Source organism: Somniosus microcephalus, chromosome 14 (assembly GCF_052327205.1).
Source record: "Somniosus microcephalus isolate GS21.2 chromosome 14, FLI_Smic_1.0, whole genome shotgun sequence".
Classification (NCBI taxonomy): Eukaryota; Metazoa; Chordata; class Chondrichthyes; order Squaliformes; family Somniosidae; genus Somniosus; species Somniosus microcephalus.
This window is the reverse complement of record NC_141000.1, coordinates 69,812,225-69,832,658: the sequence shown is the minus strand read 5'-3', so window position 1 is coordinate 69,832,658 and position 20,434 is coordinate 69,812,225. Positions and strand designations below refer to the sequence as shown.

Genomic DNA, 20,434 nt, shown 5'->3' with positions numbered 1-20,434 from the left:
TGACCTCATACATAACTAACATCATATGTAGTTTTAATATTAGTTAAAGAAAGAAAGAACTTGCATTTATATAGCACCTTTCACAACCTCAGGTCGTCCCAAAGCACTTTACAGCCAATGAAGTACTTTTGAAGTGTCGTCACTGTTGTAATCTAGGGAAATATGACAGCCAATTTACGCACAACAAGGTCCCAAAAACAGCAGTGAGATAATCTGTTTGTGATGTTGAATGAGGGATAAATATTGGCCAGGACATCAGGGAGAACTCCCCTGCTCTTCTTCAAAATAGTGCCATAGGATATTTTACATCCATCTGAGTGGGCAGATGGGGCCTCGGTTTAATATTTCATCCAAAAGACGGCACCTCCAACAATGCAGCACTCCCTCAGTAATGCACTGAAGTGTCAGCCTTGATTGTGTAATCAAAGTCTCTGGAGTGGGACTTGAATCCACAACCTTCTGACTCAGAGGCGAGAGTGCTACCACTGATCCATGGACAAGAATGGAATGAAAAACAGGTTACAACAGACAAAAATTGTTTAAAAACTGAATTCCTTCTAACCAGAGCGGCATCACTACCAATACAATAGTAGAACAGAAATAAATTGAGACTTGGGTAAAAATCTACTTGTATGATTTCGGTGATTTCTAGGAGACCCTGCCCATAACGTGTCAAAGAGCATGTTATATGGAAGGAGTGATGAGCAATGTGCTTTCTATCAGAGTATGTGGGGAAACATTATTTCCATTTTGTTATAAATAAGAACATATTTATAGATTTTTAATCTGACAATTAAAAATTTTGAAATCGTGGAACTATGCTAATTCATGCCACATAGTTTCAATAATTCATTCACTGCCTGTCGAACAAGTAACACTATCTAGATTTTCTGCTCATGTACAATGAACAGGCAATAAATCAAGCCCCATGTAAACATGTAATTTGCTGTATTAAATTTAGCTATTTTTAAACAGGTTTTTGATACCATGAATTTCCTTTACTTGCATCTCATGCTTAAAACCCCAAACTACAGAAGGATCATGAAGTCCCACTTTCACGTTTTATTCATACTGAAATCAATTTGAATTGTGTCAGTTAAATTCAGCAATGCTTATTGATTGAACAGCTGTGGACAGTACCAATTGCTTGAACAGCTATTGTCAGTATGAATTAAATCAACAATGTTAAATGTACCTCAAAAAGGATAACATTAGGACAGAACGGTTTATTCTGAAATTTGTAGCTGTTGGCAGGAATAGGCATTCAAGATGACTTTTCTGATTCTGGTAACTATAGTAATTAGATTTTAATTTAAAAATCATTATCATGTTTTGGTCTCTAGGGGTGACATTGAATGCAAAATAAGCCTATGTAATTTACCAAAAACTGCTTATCGAGACTTGTTAAAATGTTCTACATATCCAGAACTCTGAAACATGTCATTTAAATCTCAAAGGCATCTAACTATTAAGTTGAAATAAGGCTACAGGTAATTGGTAAGCTCATTTTTGCAACCTTACATGCTGTTTTGGTACTCGATCTTCGACAGTACATTAATGTATTGGGAGGGATGAGAAAGATTTGCAAAGATGATTCTAGGACTTGGGGCCCTAGGTTATGAAGAGCAACTCACAGAACCCAACTTGTTATTAATTGAAGAAAAGAGATTGATAAAAGGCATGATGCAAGTGTTTTAAATGCTGAAAGATCTGGTTAATGCGATGGAACCAAGGTATTTAACTTGGTCCATGAGCACAAATCTAGAGGATCTAATATTATAAGAAGTTTCGAGCTGGATGTCTGGAATAAGTTCCCAGCAAAAACAAATAATATGTCAATTAACATTTTTAAGAAAGTCAGATAAATAACTGCTTATGAATGAAAATGAGGGTTTATGAATAAGCATAGAGATCAGTGAGTGCTTATTGGTTCTTGAGCTGTTGGGAAATTGGAAATGATATGCCAAGGAAAGTAACTGGTCAAGGATATATAAAAGAAAGAAGAGAAAAAAGAAGTTGCATTTATATGATGCTTTTCATGACCTCACGATGTCCTAAAGCACTTTACAGACAATTAGATACTTTTGAAGTGTAGTCATTGGTGTAATGTAGAGATCGCGGCAACCAATTTGCTAAATCTGGAAATTGCTGTAGAGTGTGCTATTCAGCGGTGAACAATGGGTTACTAAAGGTTTTGAGAGCATTTTTGTTTGCTCGTTAAGACCCGATATTGCTATTTCGACCTGTGTGCGCGCAAATTCTGTGAGCTCTGGCCTGCACAGTGGGCTGGCCAATGCAGCGGGGCTAATTAGGCAGCTGAGCAGCAATTAAATGCTTAAGGAACTATTTAAAACCCAGCATGTGCACAGAGGAGAACAGGCCAGGGGTTACCACATGCACATTAAAAAATCTTTAACGATGGGTTGCTTGTTTCCAAAAGGACAAGTATAGTTAGATGAATCTACTCCAATATGGGACAATGATATAATGATGGTTCCAACATTTTCAATTGTTTGTTTATATGGCTTTTAATTAATATATATATATAAAAATTGCATCACTACAATGTCATCTTTCAGAACTCAAAAAAGCATGAAATGTGAAGAGGCCATTTGGCCCATCAAGCCTGTTACTTCCACAGACCCAGTACAATCTACCGCAGACAAACCCCAAGATACTTATTTAATTTTGCATCCTACATTATAGTCTAGAAATTGCTGTCAGTGTAAACCATTGCGCCGGTGATGATTGCACAATAATGACCAGCAGTTTCAGGGGAATATGAACTTTTCTGATATGGTCATATCTAGCTCCTGTCCAGGTATTGAAAAATGTAATTGTAGGTTAACTGTGAGGCACTGTCATTTTAACTACTTGTTTATTAGGTGGCAAGTACTTAATACATTTCCTAACGGGTTAAAGCACTGATTGCACAGATGAGAAGGATCGCAAAATTGGGGAATCAGCCCTTAAACATAGTTCGCATCCACCCATGATTTCCATCCAGTTACTTTTAGCACACATTTTGTGTTATAGCCTTATTAAACCCTCAGATTATATGCAGAAATATCCAAATGAACATCTGCCATGATTTTCCCAGTTTATACACTGTGATTGCACTTTTTCCCCTACAAAGCCTATTTTGAGTAGATCCATGTGTGATGGAACTATTAAAGGGGTAGAGGCTTTGGATTTTTTTTTGGTAGCAATGAAGCTTTTTAATATCGTGTTTTTCTTAGATTTTTTCAAGCATTTCTGAAAGTTTTACCAATGAATTTGTGGAATTCGTTTTTGTGGATAATTTTTATTTATTACAGTAAGTTTGGTTTTAAATGTCTCAATCAATAGTCTAAGCTGATATTCTTCTAGTGATGATCCTTAATCTATGCCCCCATTACTGCTTTGCCAATCAGCGGAAAACTGTCTTTCACTATAACATTCCCCAAATCTTTCATAATGTTGAAAAATCCTTTTCAATCTCAATCTTCTCTGTTCCAGAGGGAAAAAAACCCATTTTTGTTTTTGAGCCTTTCTTCATTACTATAACCTTTCATTCATGTTATCCAGCTCACTGCTGAAACAGAAAATCTCTCCTTTTATCTTTACCAAGACTCTTGCCCTGATTTTCAGTTTAGCCTCATTTTTATAAAGAGGTTGGGTACTTGACCTATATTGAGTCCAGCACTGGCAGCTTGCCAGGGGGGAAGAGAAGTGGTGCATACTTCATCTACATTGTTAATTTCCTTGATTATTTTAGAAGATTGACTCATGTCCCCTTTATACTTCATTGGAAAGCAGAGCTCATTTTTAAAAATACTTGTTTTTGATGGTTATTTCTTTTTTATTAAGCTTCCTATTAGAACCAGTCAGCATCAACCATGTGGAAATATGAATAGCAGCTTTCTATTAAGCTTTCCAGGCTATTAAAGAAAGAATAAAGAAAAAAGTTGCACCTTTCGCATCTCCAGGACATCTCAAAGCACTTCATGGCCGATGAATAACTTTTTTAAAGTGTGGTCACTATTGTGTTTTGGGAAAGTGCCGTAGCCAATTTGCACACAGCAAGGTCCCACAAACAGACACAAATAAATAACCAGTTAATCAGTTTTGCTGGTGCTGGCTGAGGGAGGATAAATACTGACCAGAACACTGGGAGAACTCCTCTCCGCTTCTTTAAACAGTGCAATGGGATCTTTTATGGCCACCTGAACAGGAAAGCAGGGCATTGGTTTAATGCTCATCTGTCTCATCCCTCAGAACCGCACTAAAATGTTTGGACACTAAGGGAATCAAGTGATAGGGTGGGAAAGTGGAGTTGAGCTAGAAGATCAGCCATGATCTTATTGAATGGTGGAGCAGACTGGAGGGGCCAAATGGCCTACTCCTGCTCCTATTTCTTTTGTTCTTATGATTACATTTCAAATATTCACATCTTAATTTACATTCAAAACTGAGAAACAGAAGTCCATGAAATCATGGCAAAGCATTGGTACACTGACATTGCTAGCATAACACACATTTGTTTTAGGAAGCTGCAAATAGGTTACCCACATAGCTATTTGCATTCTAAAGACTCTAAAACCAGTGAAAAATAATGCATTGTATTTCTATGATAACTACTTTGAATGACTTTTGTTATCAGTTAGACGCTGTGGGAAGCTCATTCCATCAGAAAATAGCTACATGAGATGCACCGGTGATGGGGATAACTATGGGGCAACCTGTGAATTTTCTTGTATGGGCGGCTATGAATTGCAAGGAAGCAAAGCAACTGTCTGTCAGTACAACAATATCTGGTCCGCGGCTGTGCCAGTCTGTGCAAGTAAGTGTATTTGAGAGCTACTATTTAAGTTCTTGTAGGAATCAAAATTGTAACTAGTTCTGTATGTTTGTATATATATATGTATGTATATGTGTGTGTGTGTATACTTGAATATAATAAAAACAGTGCAAAACAATGTTAAGATGCTATGTGCTTCTCAACTGTTAACTAAAACTAACCACATTCCAGTCTTTACAGTTCCTTCACCAAACAACCATTAAATTGTGACTGATTTTTGAGCCAGTATTTATTTAATAATAGTTAGACTTTTTCCTTAAAAAAGAGAAATAATCTCAGTCTGATTGGCAGTTGATCCAAACATTTGTTTCAATCATATCATAGCCTTAAAGGAACACACTACAGTACCACACTTTAGAAGCAGAATAATACATGCTCCTGCACTTATAAAATAGCGCAACATCTGACTTATGTGAGCAATACCACAGCTGATCCGTAAGCAATATATTAAAATCTGTCTACAATGCTCTGGTGTCACACTGTGATGACATCACATTTTTGATTGGCTAAAATAAATAATCAAGTCATAGTTTTAACTATGCAGACTCCCAACACTCTACCAGACCTGAAACTCAACCAAATTTCTCAAAAAGAATTTTCCTATCCTTCTAGCTGCAATTTTTCTCAAACTAAATTTTTTTAATGTTCAAATGGTTTGCCAGGTAATGAAATGAAAAAAGTACATCTTTCACAAGAAAAAAAGAGAAAGAACTTCTATTTAATTAGTGACTTAACACGGCCTTGCCATCCCAAAATGGTTCACAGCCAATGAATTACTTTTTGAAGTGTCCTCACTCTATTTTTGTAGGCTACGCGACAGCCAATTTATATACAATCAGATCTCGCAAACAGGTGAATAACCATGTGCAGATTGCAGAATTTCACAACATGCATCAGGATAAAAATGAAAGGAAGAACTTGCATTTGTAATTCTCTTGGTGTACAACCAGAAGACACTCCTCATGCTGCAACAAGATTTCTGAGCTTCTTTAATTTTCCACATTATTTGAAAAACATTTTTAGTAGCTTTATTCAGGTAAATTTTCACAAACTATTATCGTCCTAATTTTTACTTCAGAGAAAGGAATAGAATAAGCCTTTGTTTTTTCATTTTCTTTATTTGTTCACGGGATGTGAGCGTCGCTGGCAAGGCCAGCATTTATTGCCCATCTCTAATTGCCCTTGATAAGGTGGTGTAAAGCTGCCTTCTTGAACCGCTGCAGCCCGTGTAGTGAAGGCACTCCCACAGTGCTGACTTTGTCGTAGCGGTTTGGTACAACTTTGGTACATTTCAGAGGGCAGTTAAGAGTCAACCACATTGCTGTGGGTCTGGAGTCACATATAGGCCAGACCGGGTAAGAACGGCAGATTACCTTCCCTAAAGGGCATTAGTGAACCTTTTGGGTTTTTACGACAATCCGGTAGTTTCATCAATGCTGATGCTAGATTTATTTAATTGAATTTTAATCCCCCAGCTGCCGTGGTGGATTTGAACTCGCCGCTCTGAATTATTAGTCCAGGCCTCTTGATTACTGGTCCAGTAACATAACCACTATACAACCGTACCCCTGCCAGCACAAGCGGTGTTTAAGCCCCATTCCTTGCAGCATGGTAGAAAAGTATGAGGTAATTTTTGTATAAAACCTGGTAATGTAAACAATTAATTTTAGGGTTTTTATATGAAGAAAATTCTGTAAATTGATTGCAAGCCTAGCCATTCAGAGCACACCAGACACAAGTGGAATTCATTTTAAAATCTTAGGTAAAGTTTCTGATTTATACTATGATCAAATGCTTAATTTTAACTTCAAAGTTCTCACATAATTGCTCTGTACTATGGGTTGGGTATAAATCCAGTTTCCTTTTGCTAAAGTAGCTGTATCTTTATTTACTGTGATTGTCTGAAAACAATAATTTAATTATTTTCCAAGAACCTATCAAAAGACTTCAGTGTCTCTGGGGAGATCTCCTACATACCTCTTTCCAAATTATTTCCCCCAACAATGCTACCAAAGACTGGGACCCTCCCCTCATGCTACCACACCCTACATTCCACCAAGCTCTGACAAACCCCAGATTTACCTGCCTAATGCTGTCAAATCCCATCACTATCCCCATACTCTGAGTTGCTACAGCTCACTCTCTCCTGTGATACTAAACCACAGAATTCCCCAAGCACTGCAGAACCTTAGCATCACCTGTTTTGCTATTAAGACTTTCCCAGAGCTTCAAATCTCAATTCCCCAATACTCAAAACTCCAGGACCCTTCTCACAAATGTTAGCAAAGCTAAGGAATCTTCCTCCTGCACTGCTAAATCCCAGAATATTTCCCAATGCTACGAAACAACAACAATAGCAATAACTTGTATTTATATAGGCCCAGAAATTCGGGTCGGGGGCTTCCCGTGGGTGTAAGCCCCCGACCTACACTTACCTTGCGCGTTGAGCTGTAGGCCCCCGTGGAATTCCGATCCTGGGCCTGCTCCAGCTGCCGGTGCGCAGTGCTTGCGTATCCCAGTGGTGCAGTTAGTTCGATGCGGCCTCTGGGATCACGTGGGCCATGGGGAGCCAATCAGAGCAGGGAATGCTCCATTCATAAGATTGACAGGAAGAGCTGTCAAAACTTATAAATATTACGGGCCCCAAAACATCACTAAATCTTCAAATACATTTTTTTTAAATCACATTTTTTAAATAAACTATAAATTACATGAAATAACTATTTTAAACAATAATTTAAATTTTTGAAAAAAATAATTTTATTTTCTAACAGGGCTAAAAATAAACTTACCTTGCTTTAAAGTATTTAAAAATAATAAACCTGTGGAAAAAATGTTTTAATTTTAATGAATTCACCACTTACCTTGTAAAAAACAGGCCTAACGCCTGCTTTTTATATGTGTAAATTCTGCAGACTTACCCTCCCGGGAAAACCTGTATAAAAAAAAAAAAAAAAAAAACTAAGTTTGATGCGCACGCGCAGCCTCTCCCGCGCACGCGTTTCACCTCTTAACCCCTTCGTTCAGGGGAAAGGAAGTGCCGGTTTCCCGCGCATGCGCAGCGCATGCAGGAAACTGGCACTTCCATTGGGCCTACGGGTGAGTACCCCATGTGTACTCACCCGTGGAGACCTGAATTTCTGGGCCAGAGTGTCTTTAATGTAGAAAAAAGTCCCAAAGGCCTTCGTAGAGTTCTAATCAAAAGTATGGATGCTGAGCCATTGAAGAGGAGATTAGGAGGGGTGATCATAAGTTTGGTCAAAGAGGTGGGGTTTAAGGAAGGCCTTAAAGGAGGAGAGTGAAGTTGAGAGGCGAAAGGGTTTACATAGAAACTAGGAGCAGGAGTAGGCCATTCGGCCCTTCGAGCCTGCTCCGCCATTCAACGAGATCATGGCTGATCATCCAAACCCTTAGCACTCCCAGTTTAGGGAGGGAATTCCAGAGCAAATGGGGCTTAAGCGGCTGAGTGCAGTCTGAAGGATGCGTGAAGCAGAGCCGAGTCAGCGGCCACGGGAAGCAAGCAGATAGCTGCAAAACAGTGATCATTCAGCATCTTTGGGGCAGAATCCAAAGCAGGATAGGAACCAGCATGATTGGATCAGCATATGAAAAGTCCAAGTGGAGGAGCAGAAACTGAGCTCACAGGAGAAGGCCAGCTGGCAGATTAGAGGCAGTCCAGCAGAGAACAGTCTCAGTAAAATGCAGTGGTGGAGGTGAAAGTGAAGCCGACAATACAGCAGAGAAATGAACTTCAGCCCAGGAGAAAATGAATTTTTCCCCAGGACCCAACACAGCAGCACCGTAAGGCTGAGAAGCCAGGGGTGCACTCGAGTGTGGTCCAGAAACTCAGTAGGTAACAGCAGCAGATGGGGAATGGTGGAATTAACGTTTTGGCTGCAGACCCTTTGTCAAAACACTCGAAATGTTAATTCTTCTGTTTTTGCTACAGATGTTGCCTGACCTGCTGAGGGTGTCTAGCATTTTCTATTTTTGTTTGAATTCTAGCATCTGCAGTTTTTTGCTTTGGATCAGGTGTGGAATGGCACTTTGGGCTGGAAGAGATTGAGGGGCCGAGCAGAGTCACAGCAGCTGAGACTTGCACGTCATCCAGCAGAGCAGCACAGTCCTGATGACAGAAGAGTGCAGGAATCAAATATGAATAAAGTTCCAGCTGTTGAAATGAGCACAGTAAAAACAGAACATACCGGGTCAGTGAATGGGCAATGTGCTTTGTGCAGGTAGCTTATAGCTTGAACTAGTAGATTGAGCTAAAACGTACCCATTATTAGGAGCATGGGTCTTAAGCAGTTATGGTGAGGAAGGGGGAGAGGGCAAAGGATGGCTGGCAATGGATGGAGGTGCAAAGGAGAGGAACTCAACATAGGAGCCACCTTCAGTTTAGGCTCCCCCCCCCCCCCCCCACCGATTACCCCTCCCAACACTACTGCTGCTAAATGCCAGATACCTACCTCTAGGATACTTGATAACAAATAGTTTATATTTATTTTCATATACATGGTCCCTTTTTTAAATTTCAGCCATGAACATTAATGTGGGTGTAACTACAGCAGCAGCACTATTGGAACAGTTTTATGAGAGGCGTCGATTGCTGATCATATCTACTACTTCTGGTGCCAATCACTATTACAGATTCCAGCTAGGAATAATTCAGGTAATGTAAAACCAGCAATGCTATAACTACCAGCAATACACAGTGACTAAGAATATCTAAAGGTTTATCACAAAGTACGACCATTGATTGGGAGGAATTTTTTGGATCAATGTGTGTATCGTTAACAGGTTATTTCTCCCTTTTTTACCCATTCTCCCAAAGCCACATACCATGTTTCTAGCTTTCTGCTCATGCTGTTCTGTAAGCAGCTGTTGAACATTTTGAGTGTATCCCTCAATTCCACTGTACAGGCTGACATTAAGAGCTCACCGTCTTGAGAATTGCAGGCTTGAACCATTGTCCTATCGTTTGGTGACACTGCCTGTTACTAAATCAGTGCATAGTTCCTCTGTGTACCATCCATCATCAACAGTGAGCTTTCAAAAGTTAACATTGACTTTATCAACGCATGCAATTGCTTGCCTGAAAGGTCCACATCAAAATACTTAAATTTGTATGAATACAAATGTTTGGCATACTAGCTAAGATTGTAATTACTTTGTAAATTTCTCCACCCCCGCCATTTTACGATTTTGTTCTTGTGAAATTGTCAGCTCCATTTGCGAAGAAAAAGTAAACCTCCTTTAAAATGGTGCCCTCCATGTTTACTGCACTTTATCACCTTTGCACATGACCACAGATGAATTCTATTGGAACCAGTACCGTTCTGCCTTTTGATGGTGATTGCACTTTGATTTGGGGTGTGAAATACAAGTGGTTGTAGTTGTTGCCCATTTTCCTCAGTACAAGTGAAACTGTATAACTCCATATGTGAGAACGTCCATTAAAGATTAACAAATATATACTGAAGAAATGTAGATAGAACAAAAGTGAGACCAGTTCTAGAATATGGTATGCAGTTTAGGTATCCTACTTCAAAAAGGATATAGATTTATTGCAAAGGGTTTATAGAAGGGAATTAAGCTGTGAAGAAAGACTTGACTGATTTCGATGGCGAAAAGAAAACTGAGGGGACACACAATACAGATCTTTAGAATAACGAAACTTGGGCAATGAATGTAGAACTGGAAGACACAAATTTTAAAAGTTAGAGATATGAGAGAAACTTTTTCTTCCCTACAGGAGAGTGGATATGTGGAACAGACTCCCAGAGGTAGAAGGGAGCTGGATCAATATATGTTGACATGAGGCAGCAAGGTAAAGAAATTAGAGTTCCTTAAAGTAGAAGATCTGTAGGTGGTAAAGGGGGGAAGGAGAGGCGGGGTGGAAGATAGCAAAATTACACCTTGACTTGACTTGGAGTGGGCTTCGTGGTCCAAATGTCCTTTTCTTGTTCATACCTTCATAAAATCGATAATGTTAGATGCATGAAGAATGATAGATTAGAAATAAAGAAAGCCAAATAGTTGAGTTCAAGTAAAGCTCCACAGTGTAAGCAGAGAGGGAATAACGTTGGATGTATTTTGTCAGCACGATCTGTTGGTAAGTTGGTTGCTAGCCTTGACACAGAATTCTGCTTACTGAAAATAAATTTCAGTTTATGTTTGTTCTCGAAGGCTCTGCTTATTCTTGCCAACCAAATTTGTATCTCTACCAGCTGATGTAGTAGTTACCTATCCGTCTAGTACTAGAAAGGCAACTAACGGTTTGGTGTGATCAAAGGTGATAAGAGTGAGGCATATAATGGAGAAAACTAGCACATACTGGAAGAGTCTCCCTCAGTGTGTTGGGTTATGTTGGTAAGTTAAGAGAACAAATGAGCAGGGAAGCAAGGTACATGGAAAAGTGATAAGGAGGTAGATGACAATATTTTAATTTTTTTAAGTGATTTTTTCCCCCCACATTTTGGTTTTTGGAAACCAAACATTACAAACCAACATTACAAGTAGAAACAAGAAAACTGGCAACATTTAACAATTAATGGTCCAGATATAAACATTTTTAAATTTAAAGTTTAACTTTTTTTTAGCCAAAGAGAAAAATGATACCCTGTTTTTTATATACTGATATAGTAGTGGTATATGAGCTCATTTGACATTTACAGTAGGGGACCCTGATGGTCTAGTGCAGTAATTTAACACACTTCAAGTCTGAAGCAGAGATAGGGTTTGAGCTACACAGTTAGATAGAGCACATGGGCTGTCCAACCCCCTCATGTGGCATGTGGGTCACTCATTAGTATAAACTGTCCATAAGGGTATGTTTATGGGGTTTAAGAGAGAGGAAACCTTCTGTATAGGTTTCCAGGAGGATTCTTTCTCGGTTCTAGATGGAGGCTATACATCGCAATCTCTATCTCACATATCCCAATGCACATGTTTGTGATGGGAGCTGTAGGGTTTCACCATAGGTAAGGATGCTTCTTCATGTTACCAGTTAAAGTTGTGTTTGAGCATCTTGGGCAGATCCCGCATCCCTGGGGGCAGGCCCAGAGACGGGTGGATCTGAGGGGACATCAGTGTTGGTCATGACCTTTGTGACTTCCCAGAATGGTTGGATTCAAGGGCAGGTATTTATAAACCTGTCGCGCTGATCATATTCTCTCCATCACACATCCAAGAAACGGGTAGAATCTGTAAAAATTATAATTGTTTTTAATCACAAATTTGAGGACATGCAAGTCTCTTGCTTCTCTTTCCTGGGCCACCACCCTTGCATCAATGTAGTGTTGGTCTGTGAAACATGAGCCCTGGGAGGAGGACAAGGTAGACGGCAGACTATTTGGACGTCTTCACAGTCCAGTCCACTGGGATTTTAACTCCCAGTAGTCATCTGTATAGTCTCTCCCACCTAGACATGGTGGGAAGCTGGCCGGTGGGCAGAAACAGGAGGCTGCCTCCGGTGATCCAAAGGAACAGTCTCCTGCACTCAGGTTAGTGGTTGGGAGGGGCGTCAGGAGAGCCTCTCAATCAGGGGAGGGAAGCCTGGGGCAGGGAAGCCCTGCGTTTCTTTAGGGGGCTTGGATAAGAACATACACCTTGAGTATTGTGTGCAGTTTTGTTCACCTTATCTGAGGAAGGGTGTTCTTGCCATGGAGAGAGTGCAGCAAAGATTCACCAGACTGATACCTGGGATGGCAGGAATGACGTATGAGGAAAGATTGGGTCGATTAGGCTTATATTCGCCAGAGTTTCGAAGAATGAGAGGGGATCTCATTGAAACTTACAAAATTCCGACAGGACTAGATGCAGGAAGGATGTTCCCGATGGCGGGGGAGTCCAGAACCAAGGGTCACAGTCTAAGGATAAGGGGTAAGCCATTTAGGACTGAGATGAGGAGGAATTTCTTCACCCAGAGAGTGGTGAACCTGTGGAATTCCCTACCACACCAGGCAGTTGAGGCCAATTCATTAAATATATTCAAGAAGGAGTTAGATATATTTCTTAAGGCTAAAGGGATATGGGGAGAAAGCAGGGACAGGGTACTGAATTTGGATGATCAGCCATGATCTCATTAAATGGCGGAACGGGCTCGAGGGGCCAAATGGCCTACTCCTGCTCCTATCTTCTATGTTTCTATAAGACGTAGGAGCAGGAGTTCCGCCATTCAATAAGATCATGGCTGATCTGATCTTGGCCTCAACTCCACTTTCCCGCCCGCTCCCCATAACCCTCGACTCCCTTGCCATTCAAAAATCTGTCTATCTCCACCTTAAATATATTCAATGACTCCGCCTCCACAGCTCTCTGGGGAAGAGAATTCCAAAGATTCATGACCCTCTGAGAGAAGAAATTCCTCCTGATTTCCGTTTTAAAAGGGTGCCTCCTTATTCTGAAATTATGCCCCCTAGTTCTAGATTCCCCCATGAGGGGAAACATCCTCTCAGCATCTACCCTGTCAAGCCCCTTCAGAATCTTCTATGTTTCAGTAAGATCCCCTCTCATTTTTCTAAACTCCAATGAGTATAGGCCCAACCTGCTCAAACTTTCTTCATAAGACAACCCCTTCATCAACCTCGTGAACCATCTCTGAACTGCCTCCAATGCAAGTATAAGCACTCCATGGTGCTCCTGGACTACAAGGAAACTAAAAGAAACAAGCCCTTTTTGGGCCTCTTCTGGTCCTGGCTCCTATTGGTGATAGGTTGGCCTAGCTGGGAAGCTACAATGGCTTCCTCACACAGGCCTTCCACTAAAATTGCAGTTGGCCCTGATGATGTCATTGGAGCCCAATCTGCATATTTAAAGAGGACCCCCCTGCCATCCAACAGGTGTCCCTCTTGCCTGCTCAGAACTCTAGGATACGATTGCAACCCACGGGAAGGCAGCTGGATCTGTGCAGGTAAGTCACATGGACCATTTTAACTGCCTGCCGAGCTGGTTTTTACCTGGCGGGCTGGGTTGAAATTGGTCAGGATATCACGTGCTCAAACCTCCAGGAGTACCTCCAACCAGAGTTGGCAACCCTACTCCACCAGTACGTCAGATACCGATGAGCTGCTAACAGCTCCCTACCCACCCCCCAGGACTTCAAACATTAGCAGCTACAGCACACAGAGGAAGGGGGTCCCGGACAGTGGCCTGCAGGACATTAATGCCCCCAATTTGGCTGGGATCTCCCAGGCACTCTGGCTCGACAGCAGCCATCTCACCCTGTGCATGCTGCCAATCAGGACATCCCTCCCTCGATGGAAAAGGGCCCCGGGATGGCAATGAACTGAAATCACATCCCACTGGCAGGACTCCAGAATTAGGCACGATCCCAGGTGTGGGCAAAAAAAAAGGAACGCTGCAGGAGATACAGCCAATCCTGGGATATTTAACTCAATAACCATTTTGAAAATAAGGACACCTACAAATAAAGGACGCCTGATGCAAGGCCCTTAGGTGTCCCTAATTTACAGGTTTCACTGTATTGCAATCTAGTCCAACTAGGATCTGCTGTTATATTCATAATGCATCAACCATGATAATGCTTCACTCAGCAATGTTTTATAGGACCATTGACTTTTGATATAAATGTTCTAAACTTGCAATCTGTTGAGTTTTATGTCAAAATATATTTGTTCTTGGGACGTAGGCAAAGCCGGCAAGACCGCATTTATTGTCCAGCCTTCTTGTCCTGTGAAAATGGTGGTAGGCTGCTCTTTTGAAAAAATGAATTACTGAGCATAAACATATTAGAATGTGAAATTTGAGTTGTATATATTGAAGCATATTTCATATGATTCCTTGCAGCAAGCTATATGTGGCTTTGACTTGAGGCATGTGACAGTCATAGAACTAGTTGGTGTTTACCCTGTGCTAATAGGGAGGATAAGAGAAAGATTCTTGTCACCGTTACTTGTTTTACAGCTGAGGTAAGACAACACAATTGCAAAGTCTTTTCTGTAGTATTAGAATAAAGTTGTGTATCAAATTTAAATATTTGTTTTATCTGAAGAGTGCTTGAAATGTAAGATGTTGGTCTTACAGAATTTAAGGAATGGGCCACAAGCATCATGAAAAAAATTCATGCTTTATTCTTGGGCAATTGCATAAATATAATGCTTTGATCTATTATTTAGTTGTAATAAAAGTGCTTGTTCCACATTTGTGACCTATTTTGAGGGTGTGTACACTTCTAAGAGGGCACATACCTTCCTTTTCTGTTTTCCCCCTCTTGTCTTCAAATATTCACTATCCAAGAGTCAGGAAATTCATGCTCCCAGGCTGCTATCAGTGCTGCTGCTGGCTGGTTGCAAGGAGGTGCCCATTTACATCCTGGTAAAGAATCTCTAGCCATGCCACCTTTCTGACTCCTCTTCCTTCCATTCCTTTCTCCCTCGTGTACTTATCTAGCTTCCCCTTAAATGCATCTATGCTATTTGCCTCGACTACTCCATATGGTAGAAGTTCCACATTATTCACTTTTTGGGTAAAGAAGTTTCTCCTGAATTCCCTATTGGATTTATTAGTGACTATCTTGTATTTATAGCCCCTAGTTTTTGACTCCCCTACAAGTGGAAACATCTTCTCTACGTCTACCCTATCAAACTCCTCTATCATTTTAAAGACCTTGATCAGGTCACCTCTCACCTTCTCTTTTCTAGAGAAAAAAAGCCCCAGCCTGCCCAGTCCCTCCCTTTTGTTTAGATGGAAAGGCAGTGTCAAAATATTGATTCATTCACAAAATGCTATTAGATTTTAGTTGCTAATTATTTTAAGCTAAGTTGTGTGATGAATTATTGTTACCACAGTGGGAATGATCCAGTCTTTGTTTTGTTTTTAAAGAAGCAAAAAAAAAATCAAAGAAAAAACAATTATGTCACAATTAAAAAATTCTAATAAAAGTCACAAATGACAACCTCTGTGACTGTGACCATGGGACATCATTCCCCCCTCATCCTTCTTGACCTCTTTGCATCCTTTGAAACGGTCGACCACACCATCTTCCTCCAACACCTCCTTCACTGTCCAGCTGAGGTGCGACGGTGCCGTAGCTTGGTTCCATTCTTATCTATCCAATCATAGCCAGCGTATCTCCAGCAATTGCTTCTCTTCCTGCCTCAGCACCGTTACCTCTGGAGTCCCCTAAGGATCTATCGTCGGTTTCCTCTTCCTCATCTACATGCTGTCTCTTGGCGACATCATCCGAAGACATGCCAGCAGCTGACAATATCCCTCTCAACCTCTTCACTACCTCTCTCAACCTCTTCACTACCTCTCTCAACCTCTTCACTACCTCTCTCAACCTCTTCACTACCTCTCTCAACCTCTTCACTACCTCTCTCAATCTCTTCACTACCTCTCTCAACCTCTTCACTACCTCTTTCAACCCCTGCACTGTCTGTGTTGTCAGCCTCCTTGTCCGGCATCCAGTCCATCTCCTGCGATGATGCTATACATATGTACAGTGGGATTCTGAAGGGAATGTACATTGTGCTAAGGGGACTGGTGGGAGCCAAAAATCTCTCTGACTTCCTAGCTCTCCTTAAAAGCTCCCATACTCCGTTCAGCCCGACTACAACAAAAACAATTTTTTGCTCAAAAAGCAAAATATGGCATATGCTGAAAATTTAAAAACAAAAACAGAAAAAGCTGCAAAAACTTGGCAGGTCAGACAGCACCTGCGAAAAACCAAAAGTCAGTCAGTTGATGTGTCGGGTCTAAAGTCGCTTCTTCAGGACCCATCTGTTTCTCCACAGATGCTGCCTAACCTGCTGAGCATTCCCATTTTTTTAAATTTTGTTTTTAAATTTTGCTATCATAACTTCCCAAAAAGTTGATTTGCCACTCCAAATCCAAGGTGCTATCTTTCCCTTTAAAGTACCGTGGAACTCGGATGCAGCCCAGTAATGGACATTGCCTAGTTTGACGCTGAACTAGATGATCATGGGTTTGAGTTCCTAGGCTGCCTGCCGGTCAAGATCAGTTAACATTTGGCCTGGTTGATGGTGACTGCCATTTAGAAACATAGAACCTAGAAACATAGAAAAATAGGAGCAGGAGTAGGCCATTCGGCCCTTTGAGCCTGTTCCACCATTCAGTATGATCATGGCTGATTCTCTATCTCAATACCATATTCCTGCTCTCTCCCCATACCCCTTGATGCTTTTTGCATCTAGAAATCTATCTACTTCTTAAATATATTCAGTGACTTGGCCTCCACAGCCTTCTGTGGTAGAGAATTCCACAGGTTCACCACCCTCTGAGTGAAGGAATTTCTCCTCATCTCACTTCTAAATGTCCTACCCCGTATCCTGAGACTGTGACTCCTCGTTCTAGACACCCCAGCCAGGGGAAACATCCTCCCTGCTTCCAGTCTGTCTGGCCCTGTCAGAATTTTATACGTTTCAATGAGATTTTTATATGCTGCATTGTGATTGACAAGGGATACTTCATTTCAGAAGGAAGAAAACCAGTTAGAGTCTGACTCTGCTTGGTTAAATCAAATCTTCTGTTCAACAGTCAGAGGTATCTATCAAAATGGCAATGAAGAAACCGCCAGCAGGGATTATCCTGCCTCTTTGGCTGAAGGGGAGGGTTGCATGTGAACATGCTGTTGACAATATGGGCAAATGGGTAGCAAATATAAAAGAAAAATAGTTGACAAAAGCTTCTTAAAATTTGTCAGGATTGCAAGGGAGGCAGACATCAGTGAATACTTGTGGTTCCAATTTCTCGTTCTTCAAATTTTTCCGTGATGCATTTTATTATTGATTGGCAGGCTGCTGCTCCAGATTTCACAATCGAACTTCAACATGGTCCTTGTTGACAAGTATGGTATGGACAAAGAGCGCTATCCTTTCCCAGTCACTGCTGCTGAGCTCTTCACATTGATTGACACATTTCCTTTGCGAAAAGAAGAAATCAAATTGCAAGCTGAAATTGGTCAGTCGTGTATTTGATTCCTAAAGCTCTATTTCACCCTTCAGTGGAACAACTGCAGTTTGCTCGGTGCATCTTCAAATATTGAAAGTGCTATTAATATATAAAAAGTAACGTGTTCTGAAACTTTTCTGTTTGGTTTCTGAAACCTTTGCTTAAGTGCAGCATATTGTTTTATTATTATGAATATGTAAAGTATCGTGCATGATGTAATCATGATGTAATTTATGCCCATCTTCCATTTTAAACTGTTCCACAGGAGAAAAGTTTGAAAATAATATACTTGGAAAGATTTACCTACGTTTGGAAATGTGCCAGAATTGTTTGTTCTATTGTTTTCATGTAGATCAAAAAGAATGGATTGTATTTTAGCACCATAATGAGCATTTATTCTTATTACCAGCAAATGCCACCTCTTCTTTGCCACATTCAGTCCTTTATGTATTTGCTTGGTCAATCCAGTGCCTTTCATCAAAAAGATATACTGTAGATATGAAGATCTAATTTCTAAGTGTTGGTCATTTTTATGGTGAGATACCATCGTACAGAGAATGGAGATCCAGATTTTATGGCTACTTTGGGTGGTTTTAAAGCCAGGTGACATATTTTGATGTAGGTTTAAGACGGCAGTAATTACTTTATGCTGGATGTTGGAGCAAGGGAGTAAATATAATGAGCATGTCAACTGCTAGTCTGAATTTTAAAATGGCAGACGCTCAGGCCACACTTCATGCCTGTTGGCAAATAAACCAATACAATTCAGTGTAGCAAATCTTTTTGTATTGCATTATATTAGTATATTATATTGGAAATGGATGCAAATGCAATATTTGTATGGGAGAAATACTTAATCTGTCATAATTGGCACAAGTCTAGTCACACTCTATGGTATGTATAGAAGTATCCACTCTATAAAAGAATTCCAAGGTGGCAACATTCTAGAAATGGTTACAGTTGTACTCAGGAAAGTACTCAATCCACATGCTCAAGGGTTTAAATCTGTATATAAAACAAAATTAGAAAAACTTACATGGAAAAGGAAAAGATGACACTGAAAATAAAAGTAAGAAAATATATCTTTCACTTCAAGTACCAGATATTATAGGTAAATATTCATGTGTGCTGTAAAGCTAATGTAGTGGTACCTTCACTACTATGTTATGTAGCATTTATAAATAAATGAAAAATTATTTCAAATAGATTGTCCAATGTTTGCAATACTACAGTAGTGTTGGTCACTATGAAAAATAACTGCAACCGTAATGGAGTTCATAAAAGATGATCTCTTTTATCAGTGTATGGTAGTTTCCCATGGATTGTGTTCTATTCACATATCTAAATATTGGCTGCCATACTTGTTTGGATCCTTCACAGAACTGTACTCTAGATCAGTGGTCACCACAAAGCTAGATACTCGCCCAAGATTCCCCACAGAAAAGCCTTCATAGGGCTCATGGAGACTTTCAACAGCAATGTACTGGAGCTGTATGGAGCAGAGTTGCTAGTTGTGCACCAGTGTGGTAAGCAGATTAGCTTGGCCGCCAGCTTGTTCCATTAACTATGCCCGTGCCAACTGAATTACATTATGCAGAAAGTGCATCAGTTTGGGTTAATCATCTATCTATATATATAAAGCGGCTCTTCTGTCTGTCTGTCCCGATGTCTGTCTGTCCGTTCTCTATACGTTTGAAAGTTACAGAGCGTACCGACGCGCACGTCGCCTCAAAAGAAAGCTTGCGATTCCGGACCGGTCATAGGCGTATTTACGTTTTGGCCGCACAAAAATCCCGCCCGCGGTATCCGAAAAACATTCAGCCTTCCGCTCATTAGCATCTCATTAGCGACCGTGTGACGTCGAGGTCGACCAATCGGACGGCGGGTTCCTTCCTACAGTTGAGTGTCGAGTGACTCGACGATTGACCAATCCTACGCTTCGGTGACCTGACCGGTCGACCAATCGGTGCGTGTGTGGGCGGGCCTTATCCTTCTGAACCGAGGTGAGTGGCCGCCATCTTGATTTTTCACGATTTTTTCCCCACACTTTCAGTGTGTTAGGGAAGTAAGGTAAATATTTGAATTATGTGTTAGGGAATTAATTAACAATTTATTTGAGTTTTATATTGTGTTTAGCAACACCCCCCCTCCTCCTCACCCTCGCGCAGGGGGGACTCGGGGCCTGAAGCTCAAAAAATTTCTCTCTTTCTTCCCTCTCTCTCTCTCCTTCTCCTCTTCCCTCTCTCTCCTCCTCTTCCCTCTCTCCTCTCCCCTCTCTCTCCTCCTCTTCCCTCTCTGTCTCTCTTTACTTCCCCCTCTCGGGTTTCACGGAGCGCGGGCGGGCCGCCCGAAGTTTCCCGCTCGTTAACGGCCGCTAAGCCGCCCTTGCCTGCTCCCCGCGGACCGCCTCGCGCCGCCCGCACTGACCGTGCATGCGCCGCCCGCACTGACCGTGCATGCGCCGCCCGCACTGACCGCGCATGCGCCGCCCGCAGCGGCCGTCCATCAGCCGCGCGATACGCGGGGGACCTCAGCTCCGGTCCGTCCCGGCCTCAGAACCGACCGCGCCTTAAGCGCTAGGCCCCGCACGGTCGCTATCGCAACGGCACCGGAGCTCAGGCGCTAGGCAGGGGGAGGGGCCGGACAGAGGGGAGCGGG

At 41.3% G+C, this 20,434-nt stretch overlaps 1 protein-coding gene across 1 annotated transcript in view; it reads left to right on the top strand.

Annotated features, from left to right (window-relative positions):
* srpx (sushi-repeat containing protein X-linked) overlaps window positions 1-19,858 on the top strand; it is a 122,879-nt gene extending 103,021 nt beyond the window's left edge. Inside the window, exons 8-11 of the mRNA XM_086006625.1 lie at window positions 4,643-4,822; window positions 9,379-9,512; window positions 14,651-14,772; window positions 17,622-19,858. Of these exons, the coding sequence (XP_085862751.1) occupies window positions 4,643-4,822; window positions 9,379-9,512; window positions 14,651-14,772; window positions 17,622-17,802 (617 nt within the window). The 3' untranslated portion in view covers window positions 17,803-19,858. The remainder of the gene's footprint in view (window positions 1-4,642; window positions 4,823-9,378; window positions 9,513-14,650; window positions 14,773-17,621) is intronic.
* The last annotated feature ends 576 nt before the right edge of the window (window positions 19,859-20,434 follow it).